This window comes from Zootoca vivipara, chromosome 6, assembly GCF_965207765.1.
Source record: "Zootoca vivipara chromosome 6, rZooViv2.hap1.1, whole genome shotgun sequence".
NCBI classification, from domain to species: Eukaryota; Metazoa; Chordata; class Lepidosauria; order Squamata; family Lacertidae; genus Zootoca; species Zootoca vivipara.
Genome location: NC_142589.1, coordinates 56308452 through 56333632, shown reverse-complemented (window position 1 = coordinate 56333632; position 25181 = coordinate 56308452). Strand labels below are relative to the sequence as shown.

At 43.6% G+C, this 25181-nt stretch overlaps 1 protein-coding gene across 4 annotated transcripts in view; it reads left to right on the top strand.

Annotated features, from left to right (window-relative positions):
• The window catches only part of NFYC (nuclear transcription factor Y subunit gamma), a 55101-nt gene that overhangs the window by 17069 nt on the left and 12851 nt on the right, over window positions 1-25181 (top strand). For 3 of the 4 annotated variants that reach the window (XM_035121203.3, XM_088672253.1, XM_088672252.1), the window contains 4 exons: window positions 14562-14674; window positions 19388-19459; window positions 20731-20844; window positions 22666-22761. In XM_035121203.3, coding sequence (XP_034977094.1) covers window positions 14570-14674; window positions 19388-19459; window positions 20731-20844; window positions 22666-22761 — 387 coding nt within the window. In that variant the 5' untranslated portion in view covers window positions 14562-14569. Of the gene's footprint in view, window positions 1-1455; window positions 1615-14561; window positions 14675-19387; window positions 19460-20730; window positions 20845-22665; window positions 22762-25181 lie in introns of those variants that run through there. The other variant, XM_088672251.1, reaches the window with a different exon arrangement.

Sequence of the window (25181 nt, the reverse complement as noted above, 5' to 3'; positions counted from 1 at the left end):
TACACCCTCTGCAATCGTAATGGTTAGCAGGATAATGGAATACAAATAATGTTTAACCAGCTTTGTAAAAATCAAGAAAATCTACATTTGTTGAGTGTGATGCTTAAGGTATGTTTTGAAAACATAATCCTCCCAGAGGCTGAGAATGAATTGCGGAGAATGAAGGAAGCAGTCTGTGCCCTCTACAATTAGAACTTGCATTGGCTTCCATTAAATGGAACATGGAATGAAAAATAACAGAAGTTGGACTCACATTGCTGTGCTTGCCGTGGTTCAGTAGCTGGTTCAGAACATTTATGTTTTCAGTTGTTATAATGTGGTCATTGATGTTGACCTGGGCCAACTTCTTGAGTTGGTAAAGACTACCTACGAGATGCTCAGATCACACAATGGCCAAGGGTGGCCAAAGTGTAGATCACAAGACATGTAACTGGCCCTCTCATTGTTGCAGTACAGCCAGTACACAATTATCTGTGAACATGTGTGGCACCTCGTACTAAATTTGGATGACTTGGGAAAGTGTCTAAGAATAAGCAGCTGTGAGCCTCAGAGGCCAGATTCGGTATACTAACTCTTTAATTGTCCAGTCATAGGTTTGATGAAAATTCTTGCTCCCATGTTTTCCTGAAATGATACAGTAAATACGTTCTTTTAAGAGGCCACCAAGAAGACATAAAGGAAGCTGCCTTACACTGAGTCAGACCAATATGACATTAGATACCTGACAAGTGGCTTGTTCCACTCACCTGTCTGAGGTCCTTATGCAGTGCTTCTGAGTTGTCCATCAGCCAGCTGGTTGTCATGTGTTTGCAACAGCTTTGGGTTTTCTGAAGGTGTCAGCTGTCAACCTGTTTTCTGAAGGTGTCAGCTGCATAAGTCAGTTCTCTACAAAAAAGCTAGGTTTTAATAGCAGTTTCAATACAAAATGTTTTGTGCTATGTGTGATTTGTTTAGTTTTTTTGGAAAATGTACATAAAATACTGCTCAAGATTACTGTTTTTAAATAGTCTCTTGGGGTCCAAGAAACTAGTCTCTTAACACTTTGGAAAGATGAATGGGCAAGAGCAGGAGCAGATTAGGGTGGGATCAGTGTGCCTTAAGCATGAGGTCTCCTGTTTTTCAGAATGTTATCAACTTAAAAGAGGGCACACCCCAGAGTTCACCCTCAAATCACAAAACTTAAAGGACAAACCATACCACCTATGTACTGTTCAGCACATGACATGCAGTGTTTCCACCCCTGAGTTTCAGTCTTTTCTCTGACTTACATTTAACAACGCATCTGAATTACAATGCTGAATTGATCTTTTCTAAGGTGGTTCCACATTTGGAAAGTACCTTGCTAACCTGGAAAATCTGAATGGTTGTGAGGAAATGAAAAATAATGAGCTGTTTGATAAACTAGACCCAGTAAATGTTTAACTTTGGAAGTGCCATTTTTATTTATGTCCTTGAACTGCTCTGTTTAAGGACAACTACAATAGATGGAAATAGCGATGCCAATGAGTTTTGCTTTTCTCTTAATACATTACTTTTTAAAACTAGCAAGTGAAGCATTTTCCAAATGGACTGTGATTGTGGTGGGGCACCAGCAAAAGGTCATTTCTTCTCTTGGTGAGCATTTAGCTTATTGCCTTCCTTCTGGAATTTTGCTGCATGCTGTTTCTATAGCTGCTTGTGATTCCTCCGTCTGCCTGTAAACTGAAAAATCCTCCAACCTTGCATGAAAGAAACTGCCAGGGCGACTGTGTTTCACCAGTGTATCAAGTTTTTGAGTACTGTACAGTACATGAATTGGGTTGTGTATGGTGCAGCTTTACATAACTAATTATTCTTTCTTTTGTGGGCACAAATTGTGCTTAGCTACTCTTAATTGTGTGGATTATAAACACTTAACAAAAATAAGTTAGTGAAAGTAAACTTTTCCACAAGTTAACAGCCAGGTTAAGAGCCACAGATTCTTCTTCATATATGTGGAAAGGTTAGCACTTAAGTATCTATTAAAGATGAGATGGTTATAGAACCAACACAATACTGTAGAACCAAATCAGTTATCCTTCTAAGAGGCAGCGCCATGTCTGCACCTTGAAAGATTCTATGATCAGAATAAACATGCTGGTTACAAGTTCCTTTTTCGGTACCCCTCTTGTGTTCCTACTTTCTTGGTCTACTTCAGGGGTGTCAAACTCAAATTCATCGGGGGCCGCATCAGAATTTTTGGTCACCCTCAAAGGGCCGGTTGTATCTGTAGGGAAAATACCCTTTAAAAGAGGTATCGGGGGGGGGTCAGGGGGGAAGAGGGGGGAGGACAAACCCAGCTTTAAAATGGACCACCTTTGACTCTCAATGCCCACGGGGTCTACTGGTGGCAGAAGTGGACTTGTGGGGGGAGGGAGGGAAGAAGGATGGAGTATATATATTATGTTTTGCTCTGTTTTGTCTATATTAAAATCAATAAAAATTATTTTTAAAAAAAGACTTTAAAGGCATGCACAGCAACATTACCTTTTTGTGCAGGGAGTGCGGGCGGGTGGCGGCGAGGCAGCAGGTTAGTGGTGTTGGCGGGGGCCTGATCCGGCCCTAGGCCGAGTGGGGGAGGCGGCGATCTGGTGGGAGGCTAGCGACGGCGGCGGGAGGCCGCTAGCGCTGGAGGCGGGGCTCGATCCGGCCGTGGGCCAAGCGATGGAGGCGGCAGGAGGCCGCTAGCGACGGAGGCAGGGCCCGATCCGGCCATAGCCCGAGTGCCAGAGGCGGCGGGAGGCCGCTAGCGGCAGAGGCGGGGCCCGATCCGGCCGTAGGCCGAGCGATGGAGGTGGCGGGAGGCCGCTAGCGGTGGAGGAGGGGCCCAATCCGGCCGTAGCCAGAGTGCCAGAGGCGGCGGGAGGCCGCTAGCGGCGGAGGCAGGGCTCGATCTGGCCGTAGGCCGGGCGCTGGAGGCGACGGGAGGCCGCTAGCGGTGGAGGAGGGGCCCGATCCGGCCGTAGGCCGAGCACTGGAGGCGGCGAGAGGCCGCTAGCGGCGGAGGCAGGGCTCGATCCGGCCTTAGGCCGAGCGCTGGAGGCGGCGAGAGGCCGCTAGCGCTGGAGGCGGGGCCCGATCCGGCCATAGGCCGAGCGCTGGAGGCGGCGAGAGGCCGCTAGCGCTGGAGGCGGGGCCCGATCCGGCCATAGGCCGAGCGTTGGAGGCGGCGAGAGGCCGCTAGCGCTGGAGGCGGGGCCCAATCCGGCCATAGGCCGAGCGTTGGAGGCGGCGAGAGGCCGCTAGCGCTGGAGGCGGGGCCCGATCCGGCCATGGGCCGAGCGCTGAAGGAGGCGGTAGGCCGCTAGCGGAGGCGGCGGGGCCCGATCCGGCCGTGGGCCGAGCGCTAGTGGCGGCAGCGGGGGTGAAGGCTGGCGGCCACGCGGGCCACATGATGAGGTCTGGCGGGCCGGATTTGGCCCGCGGGCCTTGGGTTTGACACCCGTGGTCTACTTCATGCATCTGGTGACAAGTTGGTTGCTGCCTATAAAAGTTTACTCTGGCTTTTTGCTGTTTTGCTCTGACTTATTTCCCAACTTCCTTGTGCAGCCATGAGAACTAAAAACTATCTTAAAAGTTGAGAGAGTCAAGAAGTCAGATACTGTGCTGCCCTGTGCATTTGTTGATGCATGGGATACACACTTCACTGCCAATAGAAAATATCTCTTTTGCTAGAGGATAAGGACTTTGCCAGACCCAGCCAATGATTCCTGTAGGCATGTGTTTTGTTTCCAAGAGTGAACAGCCATGTGCTTCTGGGAAACTTGCCTGAAGGTAATGCTCCTCCCTGTTGGAAGAAATAATTAAGGCCCAGCCATGGAACTCCATCCAAAGGGAAGTCAGGCAGTTCTCTCCCCCACCACCCCTTTTCTGTATTCAACAAACATGTAAATACTTTTTTGGCCAATGGTTTTATGAAGGATAGTACTGCTTATAACAGCTGTCTGTGATGTTGTGTAGTTTTGAATTGCTTTTACATAATTTTATTGTGAACTGCCAACTTTGGGGAAGGAAGAGTGGAATATAAATTTGGAATAAATTCAGTTTCTAAATGTCAGCTTCAGCCTAAGAGTTGGGTGGCTTTTGTCACAAGCCCTTTTTAGCCTGGGTATACACACTATTGGTAGTGGGAAGATCAGCTTTATTTTGAAAGTTCACTTGCCTTGAGTATGTAAAAATAGATCCCTGTGTCATCTTCACATTAGATGTCAGATAATAATAATAATAATAATAATAATAATAATAATAATAATAATTTTATTTATACCCTGCCCTTCCCAGTCAAGGCTGGGCTCAGGGCGGCTAACAACAAGAATATCAAGGCAAGCATAAAAGAAACAATTCAATTAAAATGCAGATTAAATACAATGTTAAAATTCAATTTAAAAATTAGGAATCTACAAGTGCAACCTCATTTAAATATTTGTAGGATAAAGCCTATGGGGAGGGTAACACCAAGGTCAGACTGAGTCATTCCAAAGGCCAAGCGGAACAGCTCCGTCTTGCAGGTCCTACGAAAAGATGACAACTCCCGCTGGGCCCTAGTCTCCTGAGAGAGAGCGTTCTACCAGGTCGGGGCTAGTACTGAGAAGGCCCTGGTCCTGGTCGAGGCCAGTCTAACCACCTTGTGACTCGGGATCTCCAGTAAGTTATTATTTGTGGACCTTAATGTCCTCTGCGGGGCATACCAGGAGAGGTCGTCCCGTAGGTACGAGGGTCCTAAGCCGCATAAGGCTTTAAAGGTCAAAACCAGCACCTTAAACCTGACCCTGTACCCCACCGGGAGCCAGTGCAGCTGGTAAAGCACTGGATGAATGTGGTCTCATGGTGAGGACCCCGTAAGGAATCTCGCCGCGGCATTCTGCACCTGCTGGAGTTTCTAGGTCAGTTTCAAGGGCAGCCCCGCGTAGAACGAGTTACAATAATCAAGCCTAGAGGTGACCATCGCATTGATCACTGGCCAGGTCAGGCTGAGAAAAGTAGGGGACCAACTGCTTAATGTGGCGGAGATGGAAAAATGTCACCTTGGCTGTGGTTGCAACCTGCGCCTCCATGGAAAGGGAGGCATCCAAGGTTACACCCAAGCTCTTGACAGAAGGGGCTGACACTAATTGAGCCCCAGCAAAAGATGGAAGTTGCCCCCACCCCCCACCCCATGTCATCCCGACCCAACCAGAGGACCTCTGTCTTCCAAGGATTTAGCTTGAGCCAACTCCCACGTAGCCATCCAGCCACAGCTTCCAAGCACTTGGTCAGTGTGTCCGGGGCCGAGGCAGGACGGCCATCCATCAACAGATAAATCTGGGTGACATCAGCATATTGATGACAACCCAGCCCCAAACTCCGGACAATCTGGGTGAGGGGGCACATAAAGATATTGAAAAGCATCGGGGAAAGGATTGCACCTTGCGGGACTCCACACTTGGGGTCTTTCCACTGGCACTGCAAGTATGTATAGAGTTTACACATTTTGTCTCATGTGAAACAGCAATGAAACAGTTGGAGCTAGCTGAGACTTCCCAGTAAATACATGGGGTTGATGTGGGATTGGGACACCATGTCTTCCAGACCCAAGTTCCGTTATCTCTTTAAAAGAAAAGCAGGTGCATTTATTCTTTCTGCATCTAGATTAATGAATAAAGGTAAAGGGACCCCTGACCATTAGGTCCAGTCGTGACCGACTCTGGGGTTGCGCGCTCATCTCGCATTATTGGCCGAGGGAGCCGGCGTATAGCTTCCAGGTCATGTGGCCAGCATGACAAAGCCACTTCTGGCAAACCAGAGCAGCACATGGATACGCCGTTTACCTTCCCGCTGTAGTGGTTCCTATTTATCTACTTGCATTTTGACGTGCTTTCGAACTGCTAGGTTGGCAGGAGCTGGGACCAAGCAACGGGAGCTCACCCCGTCACAGGGATTCGAACCGCCGACCTTCTGATCAGCAAGCCCTAGGCTCAGTGGTTTAACCACAGCGCCACCTGGGTCCAGATTAATGAATACATTAATGTTAAAGCAACAGACCGTATTGTCTCGTTGTATTTTGCATTTTTTAAATATTGGCAAGCCTGAACTATTTCAGTTCAGTTTCCTGCAATTTATTGGGTGTGTGTGTGTGTCTGATTGACATTGGCAGTGGCCCAGTTCACACATGGTTAATTGCTTACCATGAACGAGCAGCATGCTAGCATGTACTGCCCAATTGCTCCCACTTTGCTCCTCCCCAGTAGCATTTGTGTTGGTTGTCCTTGCATCCAAATTGGAGGTCATGGTTTGTTTCTCCCTGACAAACAGTTATCATTAAATCATGGTTTATTCTTGGCTTCCTGATCATGGTTGTTAGGGATAAACAAATGATGATCCTAGTTTGGACATAACAGCAATCCAGGCTTCATGGCTTGTTATGCCGCCTTGTGCCAAAGGAGCAACAAGCGGAGTGACTGGGCACCATGTACCCTGCTTGCTCACAGGGAGCCATTAACCATGGCTTCCTGTGATGTGTGACCTGGGTTTGAGAAATACTTTTACTAGAGGTAAGGGCTGAAACAACAACATGGTGCCTTCCCAGATGTTTTGAAATTGCACTCCCATAAGCCACAGGCAGTAGTCAGGAGTGATAGGGATTAGAGTCCATAATATCAAATGAATTCAGGTTGTATGGTTTAGCACTGTCTCCCATGTGCATTGTGCACAATATGTTGTAGGCATATTGTGCCTACAGCAGTGTAGGTTGCTTGTGAAAGTGAGCAGGAATGTGGCCAGGCTTGTAGGAAGCTTGTAGGCCAGGCTTGCACTGAAGACATTGGGGAAGCCGTAGTTGAACAGCTGGGCTAGTTGTGCAGCTCTGGATGGAGGAACTCTTGTCCTTTCAGCAAATAGCTTGATAAAGAACCAAATGTTGTTCTTTTCCTGGCTTTGCTGCTATAGCATAATATTGTTTAAAAGAAATAAAATTAAGCTTCAGTTTTGGGGAATCATATGTCGTGTAGATGGTTATTAATACTGATTAATGTTGTCTGATGACAAAAGTACACATTTTGCTTGCTATTTCTCACCGATTAGGTCAGTTGCTAAAAAGGGAAACATTGCTTGTGAATTTTGCAGAGTGGTATAAAGCTTGAAGCAAACATCCTTGGGACTGGTGTATGTGTCATTGTATGCTCAAATTATTCCCCTCCCGTTCTTTTTTCCGTTTATTTGTGTTAGGGATGAGGAGAGAAACCAGTATAAGAAATGTGAATGTAAAATGAGCCCATATTTTGGAAACTCCTATTGCTGAGAATATGCAGCAGTTTTCAGTGTTGTTTTTGTAAGATAAATATAGCATAGCACAGTTCAACATGGAAAATTAACACACGCTTTAAAAGCATCCACGTATATATGCAACAACTTCAGAATGGGAACCGGGATCTCATTTATATGCAGTTCCAAACCATCCAATATTTTTTAATATAAGCAGATAAAGTTTGTATGTTGCATTCTTGCCACCACCATCTAATGATATTGGAAAACTTGCTGGTAGCCATGTCCTCTCCCAACCTTTACTAAGCATTTCCCCATGTGTTCTCAGGCTTTTGTCATTTGTACTGAGAGCTAGAAACCTTTCTTATTGGTATTGAAAATGATTTTTTTAAGGCTTAAAAAGCATACTGTATGTACCTAGCAGTCTTCAAGGTATTGTTTTTTGAAATTCTGCCCAGAGAAACTGGGGGGTTCCTGAACGAGAAAATCAGTAATGTTTGGAAATCCTCCCTGAAATGTGTGTCGCCTACAGAAGACGGACACAGTCGCAGTTCAAGTGGGCTGATGGCGAGGCGTGATTGATTTGGCAAGTGTAAGCCAAGCATGTGTTTTAGAACCTGGCCCAGAATCCTCTAAAGGAATTTCATGAGGCCGCCTGTCCAGCAGAAGTTCCTCAGCAAAGATGTGGGAAATGTTCTCTGAAGGTGGAAAGTTTGAAAAACCACTGTAAGCAATTTAGTTTTGTGAGCAGAGGTGCAATATGTTACAGCGTTCACCTTAATGTAGGATGCAACAATGGGGGCAGGAATGCTATTTTTCTATCTCTTGCTTTCCTGTGATTGTTCAATGAAAGTTAGCACCTTAAAATTTCTAGTAGACTTTTCATTCTGCAGACAACTTACTAAACCAGACTCCATTTCTTCTCCCTGATACTTTTTTAAGGAAGCACTGATGTTTAGGTTTTAAAGCATCCTGTAAAAACAGGATACTTTTTAAAAGAATACCATGAAGTACCGTAGAATAATGTGGCTGCTTTTGCAGGTACGGTATGCCATTGGCTACCTGACTTCCAGTTCTTGCCAGCATGTAGCTGTTGCAGGAAGACACAGTTTTTTGTGAACCATCATAATCCCCTCCCCCAACAATAAGGGGATAATGATAATGGTTTGTGTTAAGATAGAACAACACCTTACACTCAGCATAATGCTCCCTCTGAAAATGGCAGCTCTGTTGAGTTCTCGCTCCCCTTCTTTCACATTTAGGTGTATTTCCCTGTGTGGTAGTGACTTCTTCATTTCATGTGTTTCCATTCCAGTGGCAACCAGTGTTGCAGGCTTTGCACCGTACGATGATATACTACTTTAAAAAGTGTGCCTAAGCTTCTGCAGAGAGGGTGTGGTGGAGAGAAACTTGAAGTGGGGCATGTCAAGGAGAACATGGCATCTTGCTATAGTTAACAATTCTGGATGCAATGTATGTGAAGTGCTTTAAGAGCATCAGTAAGACTACCCTGCCCTGTTCTAGTCAACCTATCACTTGACCTAGTAAGAGGTCTCAGGGACCTCTTTCTCAGGGACACTCTGTGCCAATAGGCAACTTAGAAAAACAAGTACACATTTTCAACTATGTTAGAGAATAGCTAGGAATAAAACGGTTTGATTTATGTCCCCCCATATTTCCTAGACTCGTTATGGGGAAAAGATATCAAACTTCTTCCTCTCTTCTCCTGCTCCACAAATTTTGTGCCAGATGTTTTTACTTCAGTCCCAAATTGATTCTGTTCCATTGCTGTTCTGTTATTTTTTCTGAATGTGATCCCCCCAGATGTATCTTTAAAATAATTTGATCTTTTAATTTTTTGTGAGATAGAATCATAGAATCATAGAGTTGGAAGAGACCACAAGGGCCATCCAGTCCAACCCCCTGCTAAGCAGGAACACCATCAAAGCATTCTTGACATATGCTTGTCAAGCATCTGCTTAATGACCTCCAAAGAAGGAGACTCCACCACACTCCTTGGTAGCAAATTCCACTGCCGAACAGCTCTTACTGTCAGGAAGATGTTGTTGTTGTTTAGTCGTTTAGTCGTGTCCGACTCTTCGTGACCCCATGGACCATAGCACGCCAGGCACTCCTGTCTTGCACTGCCTCCCGCAGTTTGGTCAAACTCATGTTCGTAGCTTCGAGAACACTGTCCAACCATCTTTTCCTCTGTCGTCCCCTTCTCCTAGTGCCCTCAATCTTTCCCAACATCAAGGTCTTTTCCAAGGATTCCTCTCTTCTCATGAGGTGGCCAAAGTATTGGAGCCTCAGCTTCACGATCTGTCCTTCCAGGAAGATATTCCATGAAAAGATATTTGAAAAACACCCAAATTGTGGTATAACTGATAGCAAACATTTTTTTCAAGTGACTGGCATGTTTTATTATTTTTCTCTCCTTTTAGCACAAGGCAGAGGTTAAATAGATTGGGATGCAAAATAGCTACTGAGAGGGGGAAATTGCAGGGTGGTGGGATCATATATTGATTTTGCTTTTTGAGTGAATTGTATTGCTGCTTGAAAGGAGAAAGTGCTGCCTGGTTCTAGTGTGCTAACATTGAAAGATCAGTTACATAAGACATTCCTGCCAGGACAGAGCAGATCTGGGGGATTAGTTTGTGTGTCCTTAAATCTAGACCTGCCTTCATGTAGGGAAACCATATAGGCACGCCTTTCAATTGCTGATGTTCTTAAACATATCTAAGCATCTGAAGGCAAACAGTGTTAATGGACTGTAGTTAAAAGAGATATGAACCCCGTAGTAAATTTTATCCAAGTGTGTGTATGCTCTTGTCAAGGAACAGTCTCTTAACCCTTTTTTCTCTCCTTTAGAACGCTGTCACATATTAGCTTATTTGCTGAGGACCCCTCTGTGTTGCTGGGCATTCTGGGGCTGGGACAATATCCTGAGATGTTCTCAGGTCACCTGGGATACTGAGCCATGATTTCTTGCCATCATCCCACAAAAACTGTGTGTGCTGTAAAATACCATGCCGTTTAATTTTACTGGGGGAACTGGTAGTGGTGGGCAAGCTTTCTAGGAAACTTGGTCATCATTCTTGTTCTTCTGTTTGAGAATTCCAGATAAGCCCTTGCTTTACAAAAAAAAATGAAAGGCACAAATACAGGATGGGTGACACCTGGCTTGAGAGCAGTACATGTGAAAAGGATCTAGGAGTTCTGGTAGACCACAAACTTGACATGAGTCAACAGTGTGATGCAGCAGCTTAAAAAGCCAATGCAATTCTGGGCTGCATCAATAGGAGTATAGCGTCTAGATCAAGGAAAGTAATAATACCACTGTATTCTGCTCTGGTCAGACCTCACCTGGAGGAATGTGTCCAGAAGAGGGCAACCAAAATGGTCAAAGGCTTGGAAACAATGCCTTATGAGGAACGGCTTAGGGAGCTGGGCATGTTTAGCCTGGAGAAGAGAAGGTTAAGGGGTGATATGATAGCCATGTTCAAATATATAAAATGATGTCATATAGAGGAGGGTGAAAGGTTGTTTTCAGCTGCTCCAGAGACGCGGACACGGAGCAATTGATTCAAACTACAAGAAAGAAGCTTCCACCTAAACATTAGGAAGAACTTCCTGACAGTAAGAGTTGTTCGACAGTGGAATTTACTGCCAAGGAGTGTGGTGGAGTCTCCTTCTTTGGAGGTCTTTAAGCAGAGGCTTGACAGGCATATATCAAGAATGCTTTGATGGTGTTTCCTGCTTGGCAGGGGGTTGGACTGGATGGCCCTTGTTGTCTCTTCCAACTCTATGATTCTATGATTCTACATAAAAGGCTAGAAAATAAAATATAAATGTCTGATGGAAATCTGATGTGAAATTCTGGAACAATCTCCCATGGACAGCGCAGGAACATAATAGAACTATTATGCCAACTTAAAGATGGCCCGGACTATATTTTTTGGGGGTGGGGAATGAACAAATTCCTATGCCCCACAAATAACCCACAGATGCATTTTAAATAAAAGCACACATTCTACTCATGTAAAAACACCAGGCAGGACCCACAAATAACCCAGAGATGCATTTTAAATAGAAGGATACATTCTACTCTGTAAAAACACGCTGATTCCCGGACCGTCCGTGGGCCAGATTTAGAAGGCGATTGGGCCGCATCCGGCCCCCGGGCCTTAGTTTGTCTACCCCTGGTCTATATGATTCCTGAAGGTTTCTTCCCCCACCTCAAGGACAAGGTGTTTGCACTGGTATGGAAGTACTTGTACTTGCATGAGCAGGTTGACTGCTCAGTAAAACACAATGCAAGTGTCATGCCCTGCAGCATGTACCACCACTATGCAGAAGTGTCTTTTGGATCCCTCGGGGTGGGACAGAATACACAAAGTGGCCCGCTGGGGTCGGAACACAATCTACACCACCATATATGACTATGAATTATTTCCCTTCCTCAGAGGCCTACTGTGTTTCTCCGAAAATAAGACACCGTCTTTTATTTATTTTTCCTCAAAAAAAAAAAACACTATGGCTTATTTTCAGGGGGTGTCTTATTTTTTTCCTCCTGCTGCCGCAGCCGCCATTGCTGCTGCGCCCATCACTATGTCTTATTTTCGGGGTATGGCTTATATTCCTTGAATACTTAAAAATCCTGCTATGGCTTATTTTATGACTACAGTGGTGCCTCGACTTACGAATTTAATCCATTCCAAAGGCACCTTCATAGGTCGGAAAATTCGTAAGTCGAAAAGTGCCATTGGAAACGTGATTTCCCATAAGTTCGTAAGTCAAAGCAACCCCATCTAAAAATTTGTAAGTCGAAAAAACCGTATCTAAAACCGCCGCGGTTTCTGTTCAGATGTCGAGAAATTCGTAAGCGTGCGGCCATTTGCCCCACTCGTAAGTCGAAAAATTGGGTTGTCAAGTCGTTCGTAAGTCGAGGTACCACCGTATGTCTTAAAATAGGGGAAACAGGGTAATTATATTCTGCAGTGAGATGAGATGAGATGTTGGGTGGTGTGGCCTTGTCATTTGGACCTGTTTGCTCTGCAGGTGCTTTTCTGTTGCAAGCTTGCTCTGGCCTGCTGTGATATAGATTGCATCAGTAAACAATGTGCGCACAGCTGGTGGGGGTTTGCTCTGCTTTTGTTGCCCGGGATCAGGCTGCATATTGCCTTGGTCTTTTCAGCTCCACATGAATTATCTATTTGGTATATATTATGGAAATTGCATACATGTGGCAGCATAACTTATTAGGGTTGTCAACTAATTGCATATTTGAGTGGATTGATTACATTTAAATAAGCATATTCTAAAGAAGCTGCAAGCGATCTTTTATTTTCTCAAGATATTGCAGATGCTGTGCCATTAGGGAGTATTCATCAAAATCCAGTCTTAGAAAACTTAACCAGTCCTAGCTAACTTCTGGTTTTTTCTTTTCTTTTATACCAGCAGAATTCATTGTTTTTCATTGAGTTGTATTTGCAAACTTAAGTACTAATAATTTTCAACAATAGAATTATTTAGCACTGTGGTTATTTTTTTTTTAAGCAATAGGTTGTTGCTTTACATAGCATAAGCCAAGGTCCAGATGCTAGCTGCCCCAGGACCATGGCATTCTCAACATTCTCTGGGGAGGGGAGCACTCTTCCCTTTCTTGGCCTGAGTAAAAGTCAAAAATAAACCCCACCACACACAATAGATCATAAGTCAGTGGGAATCGTACCCACTTATGCTAGAATTGTTCCTGGCCCCCAGCCAATTCACATTACGGCACTGTGCAGAAAGATTGCTTTCTTTAAAAGTCTGAATAAAAACAATCTCTGGTTTTCCTCTCCCCTCTATGCAAACTTAGGAAGGTATATTTAACATGGTTATTTCAAAAAAACCAGCTGTGGAATTATCTTCTGACTATTCTTAAATTTTCTTACTTACTAACTTAATTTTTCTCTGGCCAATCCAGGCTTTTGTCCCCTGTAAAAAACTAGTATACAGTACAATCTCCTCCTGGAGTTTCTTATCGCTTCTCATGTGAAGGCAAGAGAGAGAGATCTTATCCTTTGAGATATTCTCTTACATCTAAACAGGAGGCAAGGCCAGCTGAAGACTGGCTTCTCAGGAGGGCTCTTGAGTCTCACTGTTAGGCTCTGCCTAGCGGCTGTGAGGCTGGGTCTCAATTTGTTCTGAAAAAGTGCTGATTTCTCTATTTTCCCCTTTTAATTGTTGTTTTCTTCTTCTTCTTCCTTTCTGACATAACTGTTGAGGTGAGAAAGTACTTACAGTAATGGAGCTTCAAGTTCCTACCAGACTGCCATTCCAAAGAATTCTGTGCCTGATAGCAGCCCTTAGGAAGTTAGGAGAAATGTGCCACCTCTTTGCATCCATATTGTTAAAGGCCTTTGAAGGGATAGTGCTAGGGAACACTTGTTTCCTAGCTAGAATGTGAATTGTATTCTCATTTTACATTTAGGAATGTCTTCTGTTTCTGTAGCCATTGTGCTATCAAAATATACTTAAGGCAATATTTCTCAAGGTCATCAATGAATTGGGAACCTTTTCTTCCCAACCAGACCTAAGCCAAGGTGATCTGTAGTTCATATATATCATTTATAAACTTTTTCAAAAAGCATCATTCAAAGCAGTAAATTTACCATCAAAAATGTTAAATCGACAACAACATTGAAAAAGCAAGTGTATGCAAGCCAAGAAATGTTAACTTAAATGCCAAACAATCTAGTTATTTTTCTGCCATATTTGCTCTGACAAAAGACCCACAGGGCTCAGTAGAATTTAATACATGTGTATGAGTACCAGCCTTGGTGAACAAAAATATCTGAATTAAAATAGTGGAATGTAGGCTTTTGGGGAGACTGTTTTACAGTGTAGGTGCTATGGCAGAGAAAGCTCTAATGTAGCCTTCTCCAGCCCTTCAGATACTGCTAACTAAAACTCCCATCAGCCCCAGCCAGAACAACCATTCCTAATCTGAAGGAATCAGAAGAATCATATGAGTTAATAAACTCCTTAAAGTACACTGCTTGGTCACAAATGCAAGATGTAAGATCTTTCTGAAAGGTACTGTGTATAAGAATAGAATCTGTGGAGAAGTCTCAAGATTCTTAAGAAAATTTTGGTAAGGAAGGAGAATTGTGGGAAGCACCCCAGATTATTGGATAACACTGAAGGCTGTGCATTTGCTCTTCATGTCCCAAAGCCATCTGAGGACCTTTTAAATGTGAACTCTGCAGCTCCTCAAGACAGTTCTGCTTCTAACATGTCTCTTAATTTCTTTCTAGCTTCCAAAATGTCCACAGATGGGGGCTTTGGCTCAGGAGGCAACAGTGATGCCCAGCAATGCCTTCAGTCTTTTTGGCCTCGGGTCATGGAGGAGATTCGAAATCTTACAGTGGTAAGTTATTCCATTTTAAAAAACCCAGAACTTTCAGGTGATATTTGCGTCATTATTGAGGAGGAGTTATTGTCCACCAGATTAGTTTAATTTACAAGGGATAGCTAATTATTATGCTGCCTTCTCAATGGGGTGGGTGGGAAAAGATTGAATTTCTGAATTTTTTTTGTAACTGTGACCTTCTTACCTCCAATAAACTCAACAATACAAGCAGGGGGCCATAGAACTGTAGAGTTAGAAGAGATTCCAAAGGTCATCTAGTCCAGCCCCCTGCAATGCAAGAATGTCAACTAAGCATCCATGACAGATGGTCATCCAACCTCTGCTTAAGAATTGTCTAATGGAGGAGGAGGAGTTTGGATTTGATATCCCGCTTTATACTACCCGAAGGAGTCTCAAAGCGGCTAACAATCTCCTTTCCCCTCCTCCCCCACAACAGACACAACAGAGAAGTGTGACTAGCCCAAGGTCACCCAGCAGCTGCATGTGGAGGAGCGGAGACGCAAACCCGGTTCCCCAGATTATGAGTCTACCGCTCTTACCCACTACACCACACTGGCAGCCACCATCTCTAAGGGAGTCTGTTCCACTGTCAGAAGACAGCTCTTAATTTCAGAAAATTCTTCCTGATGTTTAGTCAGAACCTCCTTTCCTGTGACTTGAAGCCATTGGTTTGGGTCCTACCCTCTGGAGCAGGAGAAAACAAGTTTGCTCCATCTTCCATGCAGCATCCCTTTCGCAAGAGAGAATTGCTTCCTGTGCTGCCTTTTTGCGAAGCTTTGCAGTACAGAGAAGATTCTACAAGGGAGCACATCTGTAGAGATGGATTCTGTGTAGGGGCAAGTCTATAATATTTGCCTTTCCGGGAATATGATTAGCTTAGTTCTCTTATTGAGTGGAACACAAAGAAATGCAGTGTTTTGTGTGTGTCCAGTAACAGAACGTAGCCCCATGCTTACCCATAGAACTACAAGAGACACATATGTTCAGGTGAGGAAACGTATTGTTTGCCTTTGTGGGTGGGTAGGGTTGTGCAGCTGAGGTGGATAGCAGGTATCATTCACCATTCCTTCATGCAACCTGCAGTCCCACAGATGTAATCGTGCCTGTTGTAGAGGTCTCACCTAAGTGGAGTTGTCACCTGATCGCCACCCAGACTAAGCATAGACATTCATATCTTTAGCTAGCAAATGTGATTTTCTTACATTTTATTTATTTCTGTTCGTAATTTATTGAGCATTAAGAAAATAAAGCTCAAGGTGGCAAATTTGAAATGAGGAAAATACATAGAACTAAATGTTAAGTCATTTTTAGCTACAATAAATACTAAATGTGTTAACACATAGGCTTAAATGCCGGAATAAATCAGCCTGTTAAAATCAGATGGTAAAAGCATGTACAAATGCTTTCTGGAGGACTTCAAGTAATGAAGAGGTCTCTCTTGGGAAGCTGCTTCACAATATGTGTGGGATCACTGAAAATACACGGGGCTCATGCCCTCACAAATCACATCTCTCTAATAGAAGGTCAGTGGTGTGGTGTATGTTCAGAGGAATCTTGGAAAAGAGGAGTAGACAACTTTGCAGAGGTTAGGTTTTTTAGGTTTTCATTGGCCAAATGAAATCGCCAAGGTGAGAGGCATTGAGCCTCTGAATACCAGTTAGGAGGGCACAATCTGAAGGGCTTTTCTGCTGCAGTGGATAGACCAAACAGGACTCTTGCATTCAGAAAGGTTTTCATATGGCTCATTGGCTTGAGGTCCAGTGCCTTTTATGAATTTGTGTAGGAACTAAACTTGTAACATAGTTGATTCACAGATGAATGAGACCCCTTTAGAGACCTGCATCGCCACCATGTTAGAAAAATTGGATATAATTATCCATTTTTTGAATATTTTAAATTAAGACACGTTATAAATAATCAATTGCAACAACATACACATCTCTGAGAAAAATCTAAATTTGAATGGTTAGTTACCATGCATCCTACAAATCTGATAAGTAAAAACTATACTTTGATTCCCAGTCAGGAGTACAATACATTTTAGACCTTTCTACCACTTCTTTTTAAATCAGCAAATTGATGAAGAAGTTTGGACCTGTTTGTTGAAGAATTTACCTTAGAGATTAATCAGTATTAGAGTCTGATATAATTGTAAATAAACCCTAGAGCCCACATTGGAACCAGCAGCCTAAAGATAAATTTCCCATTTGGATCTGATACTTAGAGCTGCCTTTTTGGAGGTCAGTCAAAAGATACTGATGCATAAAAATAAGAAATAATTATGATCCTTTAGTAAACATAGCTCTGACATGTAGGAGCTGCAAGTCTGAGATTTCAGCTCAGTGGTAAAAAGTCTTCTGCAGCTTCCCAAAAAGGGGCAGTTTTTTGGTGTGTGTGTGTTGTTTTTTTTAGTACTCTGGTCATGTGATTCAATTTATTACACTGTGAATGAACAAAACATTGAATGTCAAGCTGTAACCCTTTTGCCTGAGTGGAAATTTTAATAGGGACTGTGGAAGAAAGATAATTACAAAAAAGCCCTCTCTGGCTATACTCTACTCTGTTTATAATCATTGCTGAAATTACGTCTTGTACAGCCAATCCACTAAATGTTCCTCTATGCAAATAGAGGTCCTGATTTGCCTGTACTATGCAATTGGCAGGTGTACAAAATGTTCAGATTCTGCTGCTGTTTGATGTGACCTCAGTGTCTGTTGTTGAGCTGTATGTATCTAATGAAATTAATGGGCCCAAGTCCCAATTCAGTCATATGCGACAGAGGCATTGGTTTGTATTTCATGCTAGTCCTGCTCAGAGTAGACCCATTGAAATAAATGAAAATGACAGTGTTCAGTCCTTTAATTTCAGTGTGACTACCGAGTCAAATTGAGTTGGATACAACTCTTACTGATGGTATCCCTCTTGAGAGATCAGTAGAAGAAAATCTTTTCCTTCCTTCCTTTCTCCCAAATTTTTCTAGCTTAAGGAGACTACTTATACATTGACTTGCCTGTGGAAAAAACCCTTCACATTAGCCTGCAAGTTGCAGAGGCTTCTGAGGCATCCATAACTTCACATAGCATGTTGACCCTCACATCAGCTGAGCACTCTATCCTGGGGCACACCTTGTGTTGCAGGGAAACAACTGTATTTAGAGAAACACGCCTGCCATTCCTGATTTAACTGAAGAATGGTTGTTGATGTTCCAAGGAATCCTGGTGTTTCTTGAAATACATTTGGGCAACCACTGTCCTAAACGTCTTGGCTGTATTTGACATGGTGTTAATTCCATTATTTGTAGGAGACAGTGGAGATTATGGTAACACAAAGTTTTTGCAATGCACTTTTCCAAGTGTTTCCCATATTATTTTGGTCATCCTTTAACAACCTGCTGAAGTAGGCCAACATAATTCTCATGCAGCTAGCATACTACTGTGCTAATTTCTCTCAGAATGCAGCCTGTTGTACATCACGGCTACCAATAGGCTGAGTTCTTCAAAGTTTCACATTGTCACCTCTGTAATTTCAACATCTGTAAGAAGCTGCTGGGCAAGATCTTCCTGAGCATGCAGTGTCACCTGTATGCTGATGGTACCAATGTGCATGATCTAAGCATCTGTGAGCTACTCTCTCACTCTCTCTGGAACCAATGTTTGCTTTGTTTGTGCACACAAGGGTTGACAGTTGAATCCATGAACAGTGCAGATAAATGTCCATCCAGGTCAAGAGTTCTCCTGCCACTCAGTTCTTTTCACAGACTGCTTACTTGATGGCTGGTCTTCTCAAATGATCTTGACGTTTCAATGGGTGTGAAAACCATCACTTGTGAAAGGTGCAGAATCATGGGTGTCTATACTGCATACAGTGGCAGCTGTACTGACCTTTTAGATTCTAGGCCCACTTCAGAGGGCTGGTGTTGGATCTTTAAAGATCATATTGCACCCTGGACCCTGCATAACTGGGAGTGCCCCCCATATTAATCCCGATGGTTGTTCAGATCTACTGGTGAGGTTCTGCTTAGAAACATCTCTTCGTTAGCAGTCACAAAAGCTGGAAGATAAATCAGAATCTCTTTTGTACTTTTATAGTGACCCTGAAGCTATAGAAATTTTCGCTTGAACTTTAGAAATGCCTGTCCACTCTGACCTTGGGGGTGGGGAGAGTACAGAACCTAATTTATTAGAGCAGGATTCATTTTTAGGACAACTAAGAGTTTACTTCGCTGCTGCTAAGCGTGTTTTGTTTTTGCTTTTTTGAATTGGGTAATTGTCAGGTGCCTTTCCTGACAATCCCTGTGGAGATTTTGATTATATTACAGAAGCCAAACTGTCCTTTTCAGATCTGTGGGTCACTTGCATAACCATATCAATGGTACTCTAATGAAGGGGAGCAGGAGCAGATCCAAATGTTAGGTGACCACATTTGTCATCCCGCAGAGCAACCTTTTCAACCTGGTGCCCTCCAGATGTTTTAGACTGCAACTCCCATCAGCCCCAGCCAATACACTAGTAGCCCAAAACATCTGGAGGACCCCAGGTCGAAAAAGGGTGCCTAAAGGAAAAATAGACAATCTCCTGTACAATATGTTTGTAAACCAGCTTGTGTTAGGTTTTGGGTTTTTTTAGTAGATGCCTTTGAATGTCCTTTTCTATACTGAATTGTGTGTACCAGAGTGATACAAAGTCTCTTCTTTTCTGTTGATCTCTGCAGAAAGATTTCAGAGTTCAGGAACTTCCATTGGCACGCATAAAGAAGATCATGAAACTAGATGAAGATGTAAAGGTAAAATTCCTGTCAAAAATGTTGAATTTTGACATTTGCAAGTCAATAAATTTGTTCTGAGCATATTTAATATAAAAAAACACATCCCTGTTGAATACCTCTTCCCAAATTGGTAACAAACTCAACTCCAGGCACTATTGGATATTCTGGATTATCCAGACCCATTTCAGTCCAGATTAAGGCCAGGGTTTGGCAAAGAGGCAACCTTGGCCACCCTGATATATGACCTCTGTCAGGAAAGAGCCATTACTCCTGCTTAGTTCTTGATCTCTCAATACCTTCTAATACCATTTACTATGGTTATCTTGCTGGATTGGTTCTGTTGGCTGGGAGATGCAGTGATTTTGGTGGGTCCACTTGTATCTGCAGGATTAATTTCAGAACATAGCACTGGGGGATTTCTGCTTGACCCCAAGGCATTTGAGCTTGTCCTCCTTGTCCTTGCTTTTTCACACCTATATGAAACTGGTGGTTGAGGTCATCTGGGGATTTGCAGTGTCATCAGTATGCAGATAATACGCACCTCTCTTTCTCCTGGTCTTTTGGATCAGGAGAGGCTATGAAAGTTCTGAACCCCTGCCTGTAGACCCAGTATTAGCTAAATGAGGTCCAATAAACCGAAGATGAAATGCCTCTTCTGGCATTGTGCATGTACCGATAGTTGTGTTTGTGTCTTAAACAGGGTATTTTTTTTTTACTTCAGAACGTTTTATTTATAAGCAATTTTAATTGAGTAAAACTCATGATTGGCTAATATTTCTTTGACTGACAGTTTTATTTTTACTGTATCTGGAAGTGGTGAGGGTTGCACTGAGGCTGACAGTGTGAAAGGAGACATTTCCTGTGTGAGAGAGGAAGTTTGTCTGCTCTGCAGATGACTTGGGAAATTGTCATATCCGCTCTTAAACTACAAGGGTGACCACCACAAGTACACCCTCCCCGCCGCACTAGAGTCAAGAACACAGAGACCTAACTACCCCTTCTTCTGTAGATATATTACCACTGTCTGTGACATTGCTGGCCTTGAAACCTTGCATCAACTTGGGTTGAAGAGGCCATGAGGTGCTTTTACATGTCACCCTCATGTGCCACTTTGAGTAGAGCATGATACAAATGTGATAATACAAAAATGATTTGACATCTCTTTCCTGTACATGGGGAAGTCCTCTTTCTGGAGTCCAAGCAGCAAGACTTAAGGGTGTGTGGGGACAGACTTTAGCATCTAGTTATGTTTTTCTATAGTCAGAGTAAATGCACCCTTTCCTTATTAGATGATCAGTGCAGAGGCGCCTGTTCTGTTTGCCAAGGCTGCTCAGATATTCATCACAGAACTGACACTACGGGCCTGGATACACACAGAGGACAACAAGCGCAGGACCCTGCAGGTAATGGAAGGCTTATTTTTCAGCTAGCTTAAAAGTTCCATGGCATCTCCTTCTGCTCTCTGACTATTTCTCCAGTAGGGGCTGGGGCAGGGGAGTGGAATGGAGAGTAGACTGGAGCTATTTGACTTGGGCATGCAAAACCAGGTTGCAGCACCTTTGCTGCAGAGTGGTGTCAGGAGGAGGAGGAGGAGGAGGCAGTTTGCAATGAAGAAGCAGCATTTAGGAACTTAACCCTTCCCCCACTTCCAGACTTTGTTTCCTTTGAAGATAGATGTCAGAACCCCATGGTGCTAATGGGTGGGGATAGAGTTGCAAGGAGAAAGTGGCCCTGAGGTGTCTGCATATGTGAGGTGGCTAGTAATGTGAAGTTCTGGCCTGTGTTCAGTACAGTGGTACCTTGGGTTACAGACGCTTCAGGTTACAGACTCCACTAACCCAGAAATAGTACCTCGGGTTAAGAACTTTGCTTCAGGATGAGAACAGAAATCGTGCGGCGGCAGTGGGAGGCCCCATTAGCTAAAGTGATACCTCAGGTTAAGAACAGTTTCAGGTTAAGAACGGACCTCCAGAACGAATTAAGTTCTTAACCCAAGGTACCACTGTACATGTGTGTCCTGAGAACTTCTGTCAAACCTTTGTGTCACCTTTCACCTCCAAATGTTTCAGATTACTACAGCAGCAGGGCTGGCTGGGACTGATGGGAGTTGTAGTCCAAAGCATCTGGAGGGCACCAGGTTGGCAAAGGCTGCTCTGTTCAACCTCACCAGTGTCACTGCCTTTAGAAGTGCAGCTTAGACTTTTGTCAATCGCTGCCACACTGGTTTGATACTCAGAAACAATTTGAAGGCAAATAGAATCCCTAACTTCTGGGAGGGGGGGGGAGTCCCCTTTCTGAAGTGCTCCTCTGCTTCTGCTTGCAGTTAATAATGTAATAACTGGTTGGTTGCACTAGTGGTTCGCCTTTCTAGAGGTTCCTGAGCAAAACGCATGGGGCTGAATTCTAGTAGTGATTCAATATAATAATCATGGATTTCTTGCAAGCTGCACTAAGGACCAAAATAGACATGATGCTGAAAGTTCCATGATCAGATCTCAGGATCCAGAATTCTCCACCCAATTTGAGGGTCAGTTATGGGCAAGTGGACCACCCACGACTCATTATAAAGTAGTTGGCTGGTAGTACTAAATGATGTTGCTCCTTTGTGTGAGGCATACAAGACTTGTGACCTTAACCAGCTGCTGTAGAGTAGCCTTAGGTGGATTTTGAATCACATCCACATAATATTAAATAAGTAGTGCATGTGCATGTGTCCTTGGGTTGAGTAAACTAGCAAAATTCAAGATATCCCTTATTGATTGACTTTCCACAAAGCTGTGAAGTTTAAGAATAACATTTCCTTCCATATCTTCTGATAGCTTTCCACTGCTAAAGATTCGCTTCTTCATTGCCAAGTAACGCAGCCTTTCTCAACCTTGGATCCCCAGATGTTGTTGAAGTACAACTCTCATCTTCCCTGACCACTGGTCCTGCTTCTTAGGGGTGATGGGAGTTGTAGTCCAACAACATCTGGAGATCCAAGATTGAGAAAGGCTACTCTAACATCTATGAGGTGGTTACAGGTAGGTAGCCGTGTTGGTCTGCCATAGTCGAAACAAAATCTAAAAAATCCTTCCAGTAGCACCTTAGAGGTCTCTAAGGTGCTACTGGAAGGAATACTTTTAATCTATGAGGTGCTATTGCTTATTAATCTGAGCCCGGTCAATTCCAGCAGTGTACAGGTGGCAAGGCTTAATGTAACCACCATCTTCTCCTTGTTACAGAGAAACGACATTGCCATGGCCATCACTAAGTTTGATCAGTTTGACTTTCTCATTGACATTGTTCCGAGGGATGAACTTAAACCTCCCAAACGCCAGGTGAGAGTGAAACAGTCTGTGCCCTGTTTGTGTTCTCTATAAAGATTTGGGCAGATATTGGGGGGGGGGGTTGCCAGTATTTTTTCCTGTGCTGATTCCTTCCCCCAAGATCACCATACAACAGACAAAATGCTTGCCTAGAATCAAGATGTGACTAGTCTGGAATAACTGCATTGATTCTAAACTAGCTCTATTTGCCCCCCAAAACATCAGGGTAAATATCCAAATTTATTGCGATGTTTATGAGATGATGGTGATTTTATTTCGTTTATGAATTTCTTCCTATGCAGCAACTGAAGTGATTTACAGTATAATCTATATAAAACAATTACACATATAAAAACAATTGATACAATTGCATAAAGAAAATCAATTTTAAACAACAAGAGCGTTACATGTTAGACAGCTGAGGTCTTGCATGAGCAGCATTTACCACTCTCAAAATTCTCCAGCCTCCGTTATCTACCATTTAGAGAAATTAGCAGCAAACCCATCAGACCATCTTGGTGCAGTGGCTGCAACTTCCAGTAGAGCCATTGCTGCCCTCTCTCCTAAGTGGCCAAGCTCCATGGTCAAAGGCTATGGAAGACCAGGCACAAAATACTGGGTACACCTGAAACATTGCCCTTGGAACATGCCTTTGGGGCAGGCAGATACCTGGGGGTGATGCACATGGGGTTGGGGGAAGAAATAGGGATAGTGACTTGAATGAATGGGTAAGACACAAGATCCAGACAGTGGATGTCACACAGAACTGGATTTTAGACTGTTGAATATGAATAAAGTTCAGCTGACCAGCATGGCCACCAGAGTTCACATCATCTCATTTCATGGAGGTAGGAAAGAGCTATTCACTCAGCTTCAACACCCCTCCATTTTTTGCATATATATTTAAACTGGGTATAGTTAGACTGCCAGCCTGTATTAAATGTGGCTTATTCTCAAAACCCTTAGCTTTTCTGTCTTGTTGGAGTGACAAATGGTATTGCTGGTGCCTTTTGAGAAGGATAATTGAATGTTTTATAAATTGTGAAAAGCAGCATGAGTGTTGATTTGAAGCACATGCGCATGCTCGCTTCCACAGATGCACAATTGGGCACTTGATTACCTGCACAGCAGGTTCCTGTTACATAAGCAATAACCTGTGCACAATGCCCTCGGTTTATGCCAGGTGCTTAGAGATTGGATACACACAGGTTTATGACACTCTCCTCACAGCCATCTGGAACTTTCATTAAGGTGCTCACATCTGACTGGTCAAAACACCTTGTAAGTGTGCTGGTCAAATAGTTCAGACATTGACTTTCTAGAGCAACAATCAGAGATAATTTTGCTAATTTAGAAGAAGCTCCGTCTTCCAGAAGACTCCAGTTCCTCCAAGAAGCCATACAGAGCACCAGCCCAGGCCACATCGAGGGCCCATGTCCTCCCTGCCACAAGCATTGATCCACCCCAGGAATGTCACATCCCGAATCTTTCTCGGCAGTTGTTGCTCCTGTAAACATCCTTGACTGGAAGCTGTATGGTGCTTGAAGGGGCTTTCAGTCGGATGTTTACAGCGGCAGGCTGCTGCAGTTCTCCTGAAACATAACGGGTTTGTATTGAAGAGTCACTTTGAGGCGACATTTGGGGTTAGAGCAGGTTAAGGATCAACTCTTACATCACAACTTTACATAAAACCACCCTTAGAGAAATGTATATATAACACCTACAACTATGTTACCATCTTTCTTTACTTATGAATAGACTTGCATCTCAGTTTCTGTACAGATGTTGCTATATAATTTTATTTAATTGAATACTAAGAGCATTTTATATTTTTGTATCCCACTGTTTTTGTATCCCACTGTCTGAAAAATGCTGAAGGCGGTGCCTTATTGTGCCTGACTTATAGCAGAGACAATGTCTTTGGAAGACCTTCAGAGAGAAGTTTGGCCAACTTCATTGCAGTAATGTAGCCATCACTATACCTGGGACATTTGCAGTTTCATGAGCAAAAAAGACAGGTCCCTGGCTCCACAGAAATTATAAACTAAATTTTGATAGTTCAGGAGGCCACAGGAGTGGGAGGAAAGGAAAGGCTGAAGCAAATGAAGCTACACATAATTAGGCAGGGTTACATGAACCAGATAGGGACACGGGTGGCGCTGTGGTCTAAACCACTGAGCCTAGGGCTTGCTGATCAGAAGGTCGGCAGTTCGAATCCCCGCGGCAGGGTGAGCTCCCGTTGCTTAGTCCCTGCTCCTGCCAACCTAGCAGTTCGAAAGCACATCAAAGTGCAAGTAGATAAATAGGTACCGCTACAGCGGGAAGGTAAACAGCGTTTCTGTGCGCTGCTGTGGTTCGCCAGAAGCAGCTTAGTCATGCTGGCCACATGACCCGGAAGCTGCGGACAAACGCCGGCTCCCTTGGCCTATAGA